The sequence below is a fragment of the Rana temporaria genome, chromosome 3, assembly GCF_905171775.1.
Source record: "Rana temporaria chromosome 3, aRanTem1.1, whole genome shotgun sequence".
Lineage (NCBI taxonomy): Eukaryota > Metazoa > Chordata > Amphibia > Anura > Ranidae > Rana > Rana temporaria.
Window position 1 is genome coordinate 441828392 of NC_053491.1, and position 15782 is coordinate 441844173.

The 15782-nt window shown below is 45.2% G+C and overlaps 1 protein-coding gene across 3 annotated transcripts in view; it reads left to right on the forward strand.

Moving 5' to 3' along the window:
* SMARCA4 (SWI/SNF related, matrix associated, actin dependent regulator of chromatin, subfamily a, member 4) overlaps positions 1 to 15782 on the forward strand; it is a 102779-nt gene that overhangs the window by 57870 nt on the left and 29127 nt on the right. For all 3 annotated transcript variants that reach the window (XM_040346462.1, XM_040346461.1, XM_040346463.1), the window contains exons 10-19: positions 374 to 541; positions 628 to 678; positions 2206 to 2336; positions 4051 to 4108; positions 7458 to 7576; positions 8755 to 8911; positions 10939 to 11102; positions 12650 to 12716; positions 12798 to 12908; positions 12995 to 13237. In XM_040346462.1, coding sequence (XP_040202396.1) covers positions 374 to 541; positions 628 to 678; positions 2206 to 2336; positions 4051 to 4108; positions 7458 to 7576; positions 8755 to 8911; positions 10939 to 11102; positions 12650 to 12716; positions 12798 to 12908; positions 12995 to 13237 — 1269 coding nt within the window. The remainder of the gene's footprint in view (positions 1 to 373; positions 542 to 627; positions 679 to 2205; positions 2337 to 4050; positions 4109 to 7457; positions 7577 to 8754; positions 8912 to 10938; positions 11103 to 12649; positions 12717 to 12797; positions 12909 to 12994; positions 13238 to 15782) is intronic.

The following is a 15782-nucleotide window of genomic DNA, read 5'->3' on the forward strand; positions in this document are numbered from 1 at the left end:
AGCGCGGAGGGAGAGAGCAGAACAGATGGGGGAACTGGAGGAGGATTCAGGTATCGGTAAAGTATCGGAGCATTTTCCCCGAGTACAAGTACTCGGGGAAATGCTTGGTATCGGGACAACCCTAATGATTATAAACCTAGAACACGGCTAAAGCTGTTTCCATTATTTTTTATGGAAAATTATGTGTTTAAGATGCCATATGTAATATTTGAATTGCATGCTCGTGGGGTAGAATAAACTTGTGGTGTACCATTTAGAGCCCCCTGTACTTGGTGGTTAAAATGACAATAAGCCAAATTTTTGGATACTTTTTTCTTTTTTTACAATAAGCATCATATCCTGACAATAAATGGGTTTCTCTCCTTCTCCCTAGGCTGAGGATGAAGAGGGCTACAGGAAGCTGATTGATCAGAAGAAGGACAAACGCCTGGCCTACCTCCTGCAGCAGACAGACGAGTATGTGGCCAACCTGACCGAATTGGTGATGCAGCACAAAGCTGCCCAGGTGCTGAAGGAGAAGAAGAGAAGGAAAAAGAAAAAGGTGAGTTGGGCCTATTCATGAAATGTCTACAAGTGAAGTCCATCTTTCCTGTCGGGTTTTATTCACTGTCATTTGTTTGTTTTCAGCTTCAAGAGAATGCAGAAGGCCAACCGCTTGTACTTGGACCAGATGGCGAGGTGAGACATGGAGTGTGTAAGGCAAAGGAATCTGTAGCTTCATTAATGAATGTAGCGTTTTTCACTTTGCCTTAGACCACCAATAGTGACGTTTTAGATTCAATTTAACCACTTTACCCCCGGACCATATTGCTGGTCAAAGACCAGAGCACTTTTTGCGATTCGGCACTGCGTCGCTTTAACTGACAATTGTGCGGTCGTGCGACGTAGCTCACAAACAAAATTGGCGTTCTTTTTTTCCCACAAATAGAGCTTTCTTTTGGTGATATTTGATCACCTCTGCAGTTTTTAGTTTTTGCGCTATAAACAAAAATAGAGCGACAATTTTGAAAAAAAATTATATTTTTTACTTTTTGCTATAATAAATATCCCCCAAAACTATATATAATTTTTTTTTTCCCTTAGTTTAGGCCGATACGTATTCTTCTACATATTTTTCGTAAAACAAAATCGCAATAAACGTTTGATTGGTTTGCGCAAAAGTTATAGTGTTTACAAAATGGGGGGTAGTTTTATGGCATTTTTATTAATATTTTTTTTTTTTTACTAGTAATGGCGGCGATTTGCGTTTTTTTTTTTTGGTACTGCGACATTATGGCGGACACTTTTGACACATTTTTGGGACCATTGTAATTTTTATAGCGATCAGTGCTATAAAAATGCATTGGATTACTATAAAAATGCCACTGGCAGGGAAGGGCTTAACACTAGGGGGCGGGGAACGGGTTAAATATGTTCCCTGGATGTGTTCTAACTGTAGGGGGGGTGGCCTCACTAGGGGAAATGACTGATCGCTGTTCATACATTGTATGAACAGAAGATCAGGCATTTCTCCCCTGACAGGACCAGGAGCTGTGCGTTTACACACACAGCTTCCGGTCCTCGCTCTGTAACAAGCAATCCCGGGTGCCCGGCAGAGATCGTGGCCGCCGGGCACGGGAGTCAGGGACGAGCGGGGGGCACGCGCCCCTAGTGGCCGCTGCAAGAGCCGACGTATAGCTACGGGCTCTCGCGCAGGGGAGCCGACCTGCCAGCGTATATACGGCGGCTGGTCGGCAAGTAGTTAAATAAGGATTAATTTGCAAGAGAGGCCATACATCGTACATGGGCATATTTCTCAACTCTGGAGTCACAGGTGCAGCATAAAGCCTGAAGCTAGCAGCCTGTCAAAATCAATGGCAGGCTGAAACGCGCAGAGAACGTATGCGGATATATGCTCCTCCGAGCAGTACTTGCACACAGAAATATATGTGCTATGTATCTACTGCTCAGATGTGCATATACCTGCAAATTTAACCATTTAAGCATTGCCAGCTATTTTTTGTGTATGAAAGTGAACCTGGTTCATCCTGGGTAAGTGCCCAGGCTATAATAATACAACTTTAAGACAAAAAAGCACAATCTATTTTTATTAAATATCAATCGGGCTTCAATGAATGCACTCACATGGACTCTGAGTTTTAGGCGCAGTATGAACGACCATGAAGTATTGTTGCGGAATCTGACTTTTTTTTTCTTTCTCTGCAGCCTCTGGATGAGACTAGCCAGATGAGCGACCTTCCAGTCAAGGTGATCCATGTGGATAGTGGAAATATCTTGACTGGCACAGATGCTCCAAAGGCCGGACAGCTGGATGCCTGGCTAGAGATGAATCCTGGGTAAGTGAAAGAGCTGAAAACACTTTGGGGTCCTATCACATGCCGGCACTTTGCTCTATTCAGCAGGGGAACCATGAGCACATTCCCTACTGAATCAAAGCAGAACATGACGACTGTCAGGTTTGTGCCATCCATGCCCAATTTGTTTTTGGTAGCATTTTATGGTGGACCAATGGGCAGACTTGGGTGTCCATTTGCATCAGGTTACCTCTGATCTGTCATGTTTAGGTCTGGAACTTGGGCAGACTCGAAGGTAGGCAGAAGAAAACGAACACAAGTCTGTTTACATTCGACTGCCCATAGATCGGCATTAACCTTCCAATCAGGTTTGCCTGAAAAACTGACAGTTGGACCTGATCACAAATCGGATCATAAAAGGATATTTGTGTCTGAGGTCTAGATCTTTGAAATGGGATTCATTTTTCTTTTTTTTTTTATAAACGTGAATAACCCGACCTTCTAATTAACTCTGATCTCGGAGGTCTTGTCCTATTTGCCTGAACATCTATTATTGGAGGGCTTGATTATCTGGGCTGATGTCTCATTCTATTTGTTTTTTTTTCAGTCAGCTGTAGTACAGAGCCAACTAAATGATCAGATCAATCAGATAGTTGCTGCTGTGTGTGTGTGTGTGTGTGTGTGTGTGTGTGTGTGTGTGTGTGTGTGTGTGTGTGTGTTTTTTAAAGTGGAGGTTCACCCTCAAAAAAAAAATTCTGACATCACATGGAGTCGAGCCATCCTACCGACAGAATGGCGGTGGTTTTTTTTTTCTCAGCACATACCTCGTTATCACGATTTTCACCCCCCGGCAATCCCGCGGGACTGGGCGTTCCCAAGCACTGCCTGTGATTGACAGGCTTCCGAAAAGGCGCATACTGCGCGTCACAGGTTGCCGACAAAACCTGAACGTCGGTGCTCAGGCGCCGTATAGAGCCGCACAGACGTTCGGGTTTTTTCGGCAACCTGTGACGCGCAGTATGCGCCGTTCGGAAGCCTGTCAATCACAGGCAGTGCTTGGGAACGCCCATTGCCGGGGGGGTGAAAATCGTGATAACGAGGTATGTGCTGAGAAAAAAAAAAACACTGGCATTGTGACGGTAGGATGGCTCGACTCCATGTGATGTCAGAAATTTTTTAGAGGGTGAACCTCCACTTTAAATAATATAATCTCGAGGTCTGATGAAACAATAAAAGATTTGTATAGCAACTAGTTATATTTGGTTGGCCATCTTTCTTGGCAAATGCATGGTACCTATAGCACAAGGCCTGTGGACCGGAATGGCCCCCCAGGCCATTTCATGTGACCCCCACACTCTGGGCTTTTTTTTTTTTAGGGCAGCGTCAAACAAGAGCCTCTGTTGCTGGTGACATTTTGCCACTGGTTGAATTGCTTAAAATTAATTTTCAACTATGCCTGGTGGGTGTTCATTAAGATAGCTTAATATAAGGTGACCAGATTTTTTAAATTAAATCGGGGACATTTTTTTTTTTTTACTAGTAATGGCGGCAATCAGCGACTCAATGCGCGTCGCCGCTGCCCGCCTCACAGCCTGTCAAGTCTTGCTCTCTGGGCCCCGACTACTACTAGGTGGGGAGCGGAGGAAGATAAGGCAAGGAGATGAGCAATCAGGCGGCTGGCCGGGACTTGAGCCAAGGCAGAAGAAGACTTTAAAATCGGGTTTGAAATCTAATACTTTTCAATTATCTTCAACAGTTACGAAGTTGCTCCAAGATCAGACAGCGAGGAGAGCGGTTCCGAGGAGGAAGAAGAGGTGAGATGACGTAAACATGAATTGCAGTCCCACGGGAACCTAAATATCAGGATAACCATTTGTAATATTGGGAATGGCAATAGTTAAAATTTCTGCCAATACATTTCTATTGATAAATGACAATGGAGTGGCAGGTACATAGTACCCACCAACAGGATGGGGTATATAGCAATACATATACAGGACAGTAAGTAAAAGTGGACAAAGTTAGTTTTACATTTAGCATGTACATTACAGCATTGAAACGCACATCAGACTGTAGATAAAGATATTGTACACAGAATTATTCATGAACCGCTCAGTTGCTGATACATAAAACAATACTCTAGCAGTGGTCTCCAAACTTTGGCCTGGAGGCCCTTTGTCTGCCTTGCCTATATCCAGCCCTTGATGGGGGGGGGGGGCACTATTCCTCCCGCTGACGTCACTGATGGGGGGGGGGGGGTTTCCTCCATTCCTCCATTCCTCCAGCTGACCCTACTGATGGGGGGTGTGCCATTCCTCCGGCTGACAACAACAACGGGGCATTGTTTACGCCAATTGATTGAGTGAGTGAGTGACTTGTATAGCGCAGCAATTGCAAACTTAATCGCCTCAAGGCGATTCCAGGGCATTTTCCACTCAGACTGGACCCCAAAGTCTGAAAAACCGTAAACTGTCCCTTATTTTGTTTAGAAAGTTTGGAGACCCCTGCTCTAGAGGCATAAACATTAGACGGATTAGGAGCATTAATACCCAGTACAATCCTGCAATACAACCTCTGTACGATGGAAGATAAAACCTATAGAACCAAATAATATGTTGAAATCTTCATAAACTGGGTAGATTGCCAACCAACAAACGTATTCAATATTACCATTCCCAGAGGAGTAACAATAGCTGAAGTCTCTCTCGGGCCCCCATCTCTGAGCCTGACTTACAAGGGTCCTAGGTGTCCGTCCAGTCTCCAAGTCCTCTAGCCTCCAGTCAAGCCTTCCCAGTATCCCCTCCTTCTGTTATTCTTCTACACGTTTTTTCCATTGACTATCATTGAGGATTCTCTGATCAGTCCAATCGGCACAATCGTATCTTTCTCAAGAAAATGGATGAAATTAAAGTCCACTTTAAGGTGATGACTCCCAATATAACTATCTAATTCGATTTTACTATTTTCAGTCACTGCATCTCTTGCAGATATACATTTGTTTAGACCAGCCATTCATGGAGTGAAATTTGACCAGTTCAGCTAAATTTTACTCCATGTATGGGCAGGCTAATTGTACCCATGTCGATCCATTTGCTATAGCCGCTAGCAGCAATCAATGTGTTCTGCTGGCTGAGACGTGCCCCCGCCCCCTCTGCCGGCAGACTACAATAGCTCTGCTGAAGCCATTCCCCATCAACGCTCGTGCAAGGAAAGAAAATTGGATAATCTATGGCTTGCCTAAGTCTGCCACCACCCTGGACATATGGGCATCAGCGTGCCAAAGCCCAAATGACAACATGGAAACTCATTCACCAGCCCTAAAGACAAAACGGCAATCTTGATTACAATGTATAACATTTGGCATTCGCATACTAATTAAAGCGAGGTCCGCCAACTTATTATTTTTTTTTTAAAAGTCAGCAGTTACAAATACTGCAGTTGCTGACTTTTTTTTTTTTTTTGCTTTTTTTCTTTTAAGTGTATTTTGTGCGTGTACTCGAGAGAGGAGCCAGACTGCAGGAGTTGGGAGTAGGCAGGCCTCCCCCAGAGGCAATCTGCCACCTTTCTCCATGCCCCGGGTGGCAATGGCAGGTGTGTGAGGGGGTCCTCCCACACAGCCCGCCCTACCTGCTCTGCTTTGAAGCCCAACGGGGCAGAGGGACTCCCTATAAGGGAGTGAGAGGATCTAGCCCGCTCAACCAGCCCCGTTAGTCCTTCGCCTCTCTTTTTAGAGACCGCGTGGTCAAAGTGCATGCATGTTAACCCAATTTCGAGTGCGTGTAAGTGTGGTGGTTTTTGTGGGAGGGGGGTGGGCGTACTAAGCGCAAGCTTACCTCGCATAGCACACCCACCGGGAGCCGGGCTGAGACCACCAAACTCAATTCACATGTAGCTGAGACCGGGATCCGAACCCCTAGCTGCAGAGGTGAATGGCTTGTCAGCGCAGTGCCAATCTCGTTGAGCCACCGCAGCTCCCCCAGTTGCTGACTTTTAAAATATGGACACTTACCTGTCCGGCGCACCCGAGATGTCAGCACCCGAGGCCGACCCGTGCCTCGGTCCTCGGATGCTGCCGCCTTCGCCATTTTCGGTAAGGGAATCCGGAAATGAAGCCTTGCGGCTTTACTTCCAGGTTCCCTACAGCGCAAATGCCAAATGTGACACTGAAGGGGGGGAGGGTTCCGAAAAGCAGAGGTTCCATTTTTGCTTTTAAAGCAGAACAAAATATCTATTTCGACAAAGGTGAGACAACCTTGTAATCGCAAACTATGGCCATATCGCCTTAGAATTCCATATAATTCGTAATTTTCCTTGGGGATTAATAAAGTATTCTGAATTTTAATGATGGCATAGATTCTCTGCAAATATAAATTTTATTGGGCAATGTCGTTTCTTACAAAGCCATTTTATTTAATTTTTTTATATATATGAAAATGCAGCAGAGTGATTGACTGTCCGTTTTTCAGGCAGACCTGATCGGACCTTCATCTAAGCCAGTGGTCTCCAAACTGGGTCCCTTTGCTTGGGCCATTATTTTTTGTTAACCAATTCCCCTCTGTCTAGGCAGATCGGCTCGGAAAGGCAGTCTGTGTCCATTGAGGCTGGGTTCACACTACTACACTACTTTCATCCTACTTTGCTCTGCTACATTGGTCCTACATTTATCCTACATTGGTCCTACATCCATCCTACTTTCATGAACAGGATACTACTTTGGTCCGACTTCAATAATATTCAATGGGCCTGAAGTAGGATCAATGTAGGACCAAAAGTAGTACAGGGAGCATTTTCAAAGTCGGACCGACTTGTGTAGGACGCTACAAGACGCTCTCATAGGGAAACATTGAACACAGAGCAAAGTAGGATGAAAGTAGTGTAGTAGTGTGAACCCAGCCTCATACCCGATCGCCCGCAGAAACTGAGCGGGCACAGACCTGTTATCCGCCTGATCTAAAAAATGCCAGCCCCATTTAAAAAGGGCGTAAATTACACCCATGTGGGCTTTATATTTCCCTGCATAAAATGAAGAGTTGATCTTCCAAGTCTTGGTTGCTTATTGACTGAAGAATCCAGATGGTGCTTATTATACATTCATGGATTCCTCACTAGTACTAGAGTGGTCACAAAAGCTTCATCCTATCCATGATCTGTCTTTATACTTAGGAAGAGGAGGAGGACCTGTCTTCAACCCCTGTCACCAGTCAGTCTGCGGTGGAAGAGAAGAAAATCAAGGATCCGGACAGCGATGACGTTTCGGAAGTTTGCGTTCGGGAGATTATCGCGTGAGTGTTCTACCCAGCAACCCAAGAACCAAAATCAGATTCAGTAATTGGCCAATAATCAGGTCTTCCTGTGTATATTTATCTACACTCTCCTGTGGTGGTCTGAAAAAATATATGTTTTGTTTAGGCCCCTTTCACACTGAGGCGATTTGCAGGCTCTATCGTGCTAAAAATAGCGCCTGCAAACCGACCCTAAACAGCGGCTGCTGTCTCTACAGTGTGAAAGCCCCGAGGGCTTTCACACTGGAGCAGTGCGCTAGCAGGACCGCTCCAAAAGTCCTGCTAGCCGCATCTTTGGAGCGGTGAGAGGAGCAGTGTGTTTACCGCTCCTTCCCATTGAAAGCAGTGGGAAACAGCGGCTATACTGCTGGCAATGCGCCTCTGCAGAGGCGCATTGTGGGCGGTTTTAAAGTGGATGTAAACCCAAAAATCTGGAATTCTGTTCATTTTCACTGAACATTAAAAGAGGAATGCTCAGCGCTGGATTAACTCTGTGTGGCAAGACTGGGCATAGATGATAGGAAATATTATACTCTACATTGTGACATAAAAAAAAAAAAAGTTTTGGGTTTACATCCACTTTAACCCTTTTTCGGCCACTAGGGGGGGGGGGGTTAAAGTCGCACCGCTATCGGCCGAATACCGGCGCAATTCCGACGGTATAGCGCCGCAAAAAATAGCGGCGCTATACCGCCACCGCACCTCCCGCCCCATTGTGAAAGGGGCCTTGGTGCTTTGGATTTGGAGTTTTATGTTTCTATATAGGAACCTCTGGAGCTCATATGTATAGCAGATATGTGTCGAAGACATAAGTAGCCCATTCTGAAGGAAACTTATCCTTTACTCCTCAAAGAAACCTGTTCGGGGGGCTTCTTGGTTATGCTCTTTTTTTCTGTGAAAACTTTGAGTCACCGAGAAGAGGCATTTAAAGCTTCTCTGACTTTCCCCATAGGTGTACTTGTTCTGAGTCAATGATTAAGTATTGAAGTAACCGAGAAACTACTATGTCTAGGCTTGAAGGTACAGACAAGCCAGTTGGGTCCTCCATGCTTATCCAGCTCTGTAATGAATGATTAGTTGTGGTTTGAGACTACCCCCCTGTCACTGCTTTAGAATTCATATTTACAAATGCTTAGTAAGACTCTCATGCCATGAGATGATTCTCTTCCTACCCCTAGGATCGCCCGTCAGGATGTGGATGACGAGTACAGCGTATGTAATGCTGAACCGGAAGGACCGCAGTTGCAGTCATACTATGCGGTTGCCCATGCGGTTAGTGAGAAAGTAGAGAAGCAGTCCAGCCTTTTGGTGAATGGCATTCTCAAACAGTACCAGGTAAGGATCTGAGGCAAACGTGTCGATCTGCGAGCCAATACAGTTCTATATTTACATACAGTACATGTTCTTTAATTGACAGGGACGTTTATCAGATCACCATACTTCTAACTTTTTAAAAACGAATAGCCTTTTCTCTTACAAGATCTGTCCGCTCTAAAGCCGGCCACACACGGTTTGAATCGCAGCCGGTTCACAGAGATTTAAACCGATAATGAACAGGCTAAATATACAAAGTTGATCGATTTTTACTTTGGTACAACCAGTCGGATTCTGTTGTGATTATTGCTGTCTTAAACCTTTCTAGCTGGCATTATGGTAGTTCTTATACAAGCTCATAACCTATTTGACTGGACTACCATAATGCCAGCTAGAAAGGTTTAAGACAGGGATGTCCAACCTTTTGACCTAAGCCACATTGGAGAAAGATTGTATTTTATGTGCAGCCAAAAATAATTCCTAACAGTAAGGATAGCTTTGATGAGCAGAAAGTCGCAAGTTGACAATCTCTGATGAAGATAAAGGCCGGGATTCAGATACATCTGCGTATCTTTTGGCGGGCGTAGCGCATCTCGTATGCACTACGCCGACGTAACCTAGAGAGGCAAGTACAGTATTCAGAAAGCACTTGCTCCCTAAGTTACGGCGGCGTAGCGTAAATAGGCCGGCGTAAGCCCGCCTAATTCAAATTAGCAAGGCAGTGGGCGTGTTGTATTAAAATCAACCGTGACCCCATGCAAATGAGGGGCCGAACGAACGGCGCATGCGCCGTCCTTGGACGTATCCCAGTGCGCATGCTCAGAATCACGTCGGATAGAATGCCTAAGATACGTCGAACACTGCCTACGATGTGAATGTAACTTACGCACAGCCCCATTCACGTACGACTTACGTAAACGACGTAAAATTAGACGCTTGTTCCAACGTCCATACCTTAACATTAGCTGCGCCTCATATAGCAGGGGTAACTTTACGCCGGACGTTAGCCTTACGTAAACGGCGTAGCTGAATGCGACGGGCGCAAGTACGTTCGTGAATCGGCGTGTCTAGGTCATTTGCATATTTGACGCGTAAATCTACGGAAGCGCCCCTTGCGGCCAGCGTAAATATGCACCCAAGATACGACGGCGTACGGCAACTTGCGTCGGTCGGCTGAAGCCATATTTCAGGCCTATTTAGTGTTAGGAATCAGGCACATAGATACGACGGCGCATCTGGACACTTACGCTGCGTATCTGTAGATACGCCAGCGTAAGTGTTCTCTGAATCTGGCCCAAAGTATATATCTAAGATGATAATAAGACTTTTTTTTTAATTATTATTATTATTATTATAAAAGTAAGAGAGGGCAACATACAGCCACATGGCTGTATCTAGGGGGGTTGCTGAGGTGGGCTGCGACCTGCCAGACCCCCCCCCCCCATTTTCAGTTGCACCCCCCGCCCAAGACCTCCCCTCTGTTGTGTGGGGAGGTTGTGGGCAAGGTGATTGCAACTGGAATCTAGGGAGGGACGCAGCCCGCCCCAGCACCCCGCTAGATACAGCCATATGGCATTTATTGCATGGTGCTAGCGGGAGTTACTGTAGTCACTGTTGCCGCTGCTATTACAAAACCGGCAGCCCCGGTATTCCTCCAGCCATGCCTGCGTCTGTATTCTCAGTGCCGACCACTGCAGCTGCTTGCACGGCAACTCCGGCGTCTCTCCATTCATGCCTGTGCCTAGCTTGTTCCTTACGGCTGCTGTGCATACTATGCTTTCACTGCGTTTCTCCAGAATTGTTCTCAAAGCTTTGACTAGGGAATCCATTTTTGGAAAACGCCTTTTAAACCCCTTTTTAAAGCTTAATAATTGAACAAGCTGAAGTTTAGAAGCTGATTGGCTACCATGCACAGTTGCACCAATTTCTGAGTGCTTCAGTTTTAGTAAATCTCCCCCTATGTAGTAGTGCTTCAGGAGCAAAACTGTAATATTGTTGTAGCATTTGTATCACTGTTTCTTCTCACACTATGCACTTTCTATTGTCAGATCAAAGGCCTGGAGTGGCTCGTATCGCTCTATAACAATAATCTCAATGGGATCTTGGCTGATGAGATGGGTCTCGGAAAGACTATACAGACGATTGCTCTGATCACATACCTCATGGAACACAAGCGCATCAACGGGCCGTTCCTCATCATAGTCCCACTGTCGTAAGTATCGATATGCAGCTTTCCTGAAGAGAAAGCTCTTCTATTGGCTTTAGAACAGAGAACCCCTCCATTCCACTCGAGGTGGACATCATCCCACCTAATGGAAGGATGCTTCTTTTCCTCATACAAATGTGTTGTGTTTTTCAAAGTCCTGTAGTACTTAATTGGTGTACTATTTACTCTGGGTGGTGCTACATGGTGAGGCTTGACGTATAGGGGTTTATTTATTAAAGCTAATGAGTGCAAAATCAGTCTCACTTCTTCTGCATAAAAACCGGCTTTCAGGTTTTATTGCCAAAACTTAAAGTGGTTGTTCAGTCTTGGGGGTTTTCACCTTAATGCGTTCCATGCAATAAGGTGAAAAAAACATCTGTGCTGCCCCCCTTTTACTTACCTGAACCTGATTGTTCCAGTGACTAGCATGAGCCCAGAAGCTCCAGCCGCTGTCTTGGGTCCTTATAGATTGGCTCCCACTGCTATCAAACAAATCCAGTGACATGGGAGCTCAGGCTGAATCCTGCTGTCTGTATCAATGGATGCAGCAGCAGGACATGGGAGTGCCCCCATGGAAATTGGCTCTTCGTGGGGGCACTCGCTGAAGAGGAGGAGCCAGGATAGCTGCCGGGGCACCCCAGAAAAGGGGGATCAGGGCCGCTCTGTGCAAAACCCCTGAGCAGGCAAGTATGACATGTTTGTTATTAAAAAAAAAAGCAACATTTATACCGCGTTTCCCCGAAAATAAGCCAGGGTCTTATATTAATTTTGGCAACAAAAGACACAGTAGGGCTTATTTTAGGGGTAGGTCTTACCATGTAATGTGCTGTCTTCTCTCCCCCTGCCTGACAGGAATCCCCAGTGTGAACTGAGTTAAAATGCTTGTAAAATCCTATAATCCACAGTAGTGTATAGTGTACAATGTGTGTGTTTCTGTAATATAATTGTCCCAAACATCGACGTCGTTATAGTGCCGCTCTGCGCTTCTGTGACCTGCCGGAGCTCCTCTTCTCTTCAATTATATTACAGAAACGCACACGCTGTACATTATATACTACTGTAATAGAGTGAATTATAGGATTTTACAAGCATTTTTAACTAGGGCTTATTTCCGGGTAGGGCTTATTAATTACAGCACTCCTGAAAAATAACTATAGGTCTTTTTTTCGGGGGGGAAGCACTATAATCGCTTTAATTAAACAAGGCTGCAGATATGTCGGAGGAAATGATAGTGGATATGCTACAGGTTTGGTTGGAGACTGAAGACATGCTAACAAATACAGTGAGGTCCTGGGGATCAAATTTTACTAGAAGCTAGTAGAGATCACTGCTGTTTTCCCTATACAAATCAATGCTATCATACCAAAACAGACTGCTGATGTACAAGGGCCACCCAACTGGGATTATGTGGTCTTTAGCAGCAGGTTGGTTATCAGGAGCCTAAAGTATTCTTCCCTTACGGGTATTCCCACACGTCGCACCCAAACATTCTAAGATCAGCTGAAAACCTACTGTCTGCTCCAATTTTAATCCTTTAAAACTTTTCATTTCAGGACACTATCTAACTGGGTTTATGAGTTTGACAAATGGGGACCATCTGTGGTAAAAATATCATACAAGGTAGGTTATTAAAATTTATAGTGTCCAAAATAATTTTGCACCCACAATGCAGTGCTCTGTAATCTATACCACCTTCTCTAGGGATCCCCCGCTGCTCGCCGTGCGTTCGTTTCTATACTCCGCAGTGGAAAATTTAATGTTCTGCTTACTACATATGAATATATCATTAAAGACAAGCAGGTCCTGGCCAAGGTAAGAGCGAATTTTCATTACTCTATCTGAAGAGATTTATGACTTTTCACATGGCTGGTTCTGAGCGTTGGGTTCTGCCTTTCTAGATCCGTTGGAAGTATATGATTGTAGATGAAGGTCATCGCATGAAGAACCATCACTGCAAGCTAACACAAGTCCTTAATACTCACTACGTGGCCCCTCGCCGCGTGCTTCTCACTGGTACCCCTCTACAGAACAAGCTTCCCGAGCTGTGGGCACTTCTGAACTTCCTGCTGCCCACTATCTTCAAGAGCTGCACCACGTTTGAGCAGTGGTTCAACGCTCCCTTTGCAATGACTGGAGAGAAGGTACGCCAACACTGTATAGAAGTAACTATGGAAAAGTTGGAGACTGATTGTTACAGAAAAGTAATCTTTTATCTACACCTGCAGAAACAGCATTAGCTAGATTCAGGTAGAGTTAGGTCGGCGTATCAGTAGATGCGCCGACCTAACTCAGAATCTGCGCCCTTCTATGTTTAAGTGTATTCTCAAACAGAGATACGCTTAAACATATCTAAGATACGACGTCTTGCGCCGTCCTATCTTAGGTTGCAATATTTAGGCTGACCGCTAGGTGGCGCTTCCATTGCCGTCGGCGTACAATATGTAAATCAGTAGATACGCCTATTCACAAACTTACGCCCGGCCGACACAGTACATTTACGCCGTTTACATAACGCTTTATCAGGCCTAAAGTTATTCCATCTTATAGATGGAATAGTAATGTTAAAGTATGGCCATCGTTCCCGCTTCGAAATTCGAAAATTTTACGTTGTTTGCGTAAGTCGTCCGTGAATAGGGATTTACGGCGTTTACGTCCACGTCGAAATCAATAGGCCCGTGCGGCGGACTTAGTCGAAATGCACACTGGGAATGTAGGCGCACGGCGCATGCGCAGTTGCAAAAAAACGTCAATCACGTCGGGTCAAGCCTAATTATCATAAAACACGCCCCCTCAGCCAAATTTGAATTAGGCGCCCTTACGCCCGCCCACTTTAGGCTACGCCGCCGTAACTTAGCAGGCAAGTACATTGTGAATCATGTACTTGCCTCGCTAACTTACGGTGGTGTAGCCTAAATGCCTTAAGCTACGCCGCCGCAAGTATGCGCTCGCCATCCTGAATCTAGCTATATATCTGTATCCCTGCTGGGGAGATACACCCTCCCTATTCTTGTGACCATTGTCCTGGGGATAGAATTTGATTAGAAAATCCAACATTTTGGTTGTTTACCAAGACAGGAAAGGGGGTGAAATCTTCCAATAAGGACACATACTCCGATAACTGTCAGAGGGGATTTTCCTAAATATTCTGTATTTTATCCAAAACAAAATAGTCGGTTTGGATTTTAGATATAATGTAAATCTTGACTTTGGTTTCTTGGAAGAGAATCCAATATTGATGAATAAGGACTTTTCTCTTTTGCTCATTGAGGGACACGGCTGTTGATTGAAGATCAACTTAAATACAAATGGTGTAACTCAGGGATCCTCAAACTACGGCCCTCCAGCTGTTGCGAAACTACACATCCCATGAGGCATTGTAAAACTCTGAAATTCACAGACATGGCTAGGCAAGATGGGAATTGTAGTTCCTGAACACCTGGAGGGACATAGTTTGAAGACCCATGGTGTAACTGGTATTGGTTGGTCACATTCAACCGGACTTGTTCTATAAAGTTGAAGACTCTTCACAGTGGTGTAGTGGTTATCACTTTCACCTAGCAGCAAAAGGGTCGCTGGTTCGAATCCCAACCACGACACCATCTGTTTGCATGTTCTCCTTGTGTCTGTGTGGGTTTCCTCCGGGTACTCCGGTTTCCTCTCACACTCCAAAGACATGCTGGATCCTGTCCAAATTGGCCCAGTATATATATGTATATATGTGTGTACGACTGTGTGTCAAGATCCTACGGGGTAAAATGACTGCACCAGCCAGGAAGACACTGGCTGCTAAAAGCGCCTAGAGGCGATTCAGTTCGCATGTGTAGCGCTATACAAGTCATTCATTCATTCATAGTTTGTCCAAGTCACTTCAAGGGGTTGTAAAGCTTCGTGTTTTTTCACCCTAATGCTATGCATCCTTGCACTTTTGGGCCCCACCAACCCCCCCGTTTTACTTACCTGAGCCACGAAACTCCATGGGCGCAATGCTTTCCCCCAGTTTGAGGCGGCTCTTCATTGGAGATTGATCACAGCGCAGCTATTGGCTCCCACTGCTGCAAATCAATAACGCGGCGCACCATGGCCGCCAAGTGTATCACTCGGCCCCGCGCCCGCAAGCTAACCCCCTTGGGAGAGCACTTCCCAGTAGGGGGTTAGCTCTTGCGCGGAGTAGCCGAGACGGCCGCTGAGGGACCCTGGAAGACGAGGATCTGGGCCATTCTGTGCAAAACTAACTGCACAGTGGAGGTAAGTATGGTATGTTTGTTGTGTTTTTTTTTTTTTTTTTCACTTTTTTTAACCTTTACAACCCCTTTCAGTTCAGCTGAAGAAGTGGCTTGAATAACTTAATAACCGTCTTGCAGCATTACAGAACAAGCACAATTGAATGTGACAGTCTACTACTAAATATACCATAACCCAGGGCTCAAAATTTCAAGTCCTGAGCTACTAGCCAGGCCTTAAGAGTTACTCGCCACCAGTTGCCCCGCCCAACCCCTACCCTGCCCTCGTAAACGATCTCATGAAATGACACTGTTAAATGTTTTATGCAGAATTAAGTTACAAAAATAGATATTAACAACTTCAACGATATTAACCACTTAAGGACCGCCTCCTGCACATATACTTAGTTAATATTCCAATCGCACACCTTCCTGGAAAAACAGCCAATAAGTGCAAAAATGGGTG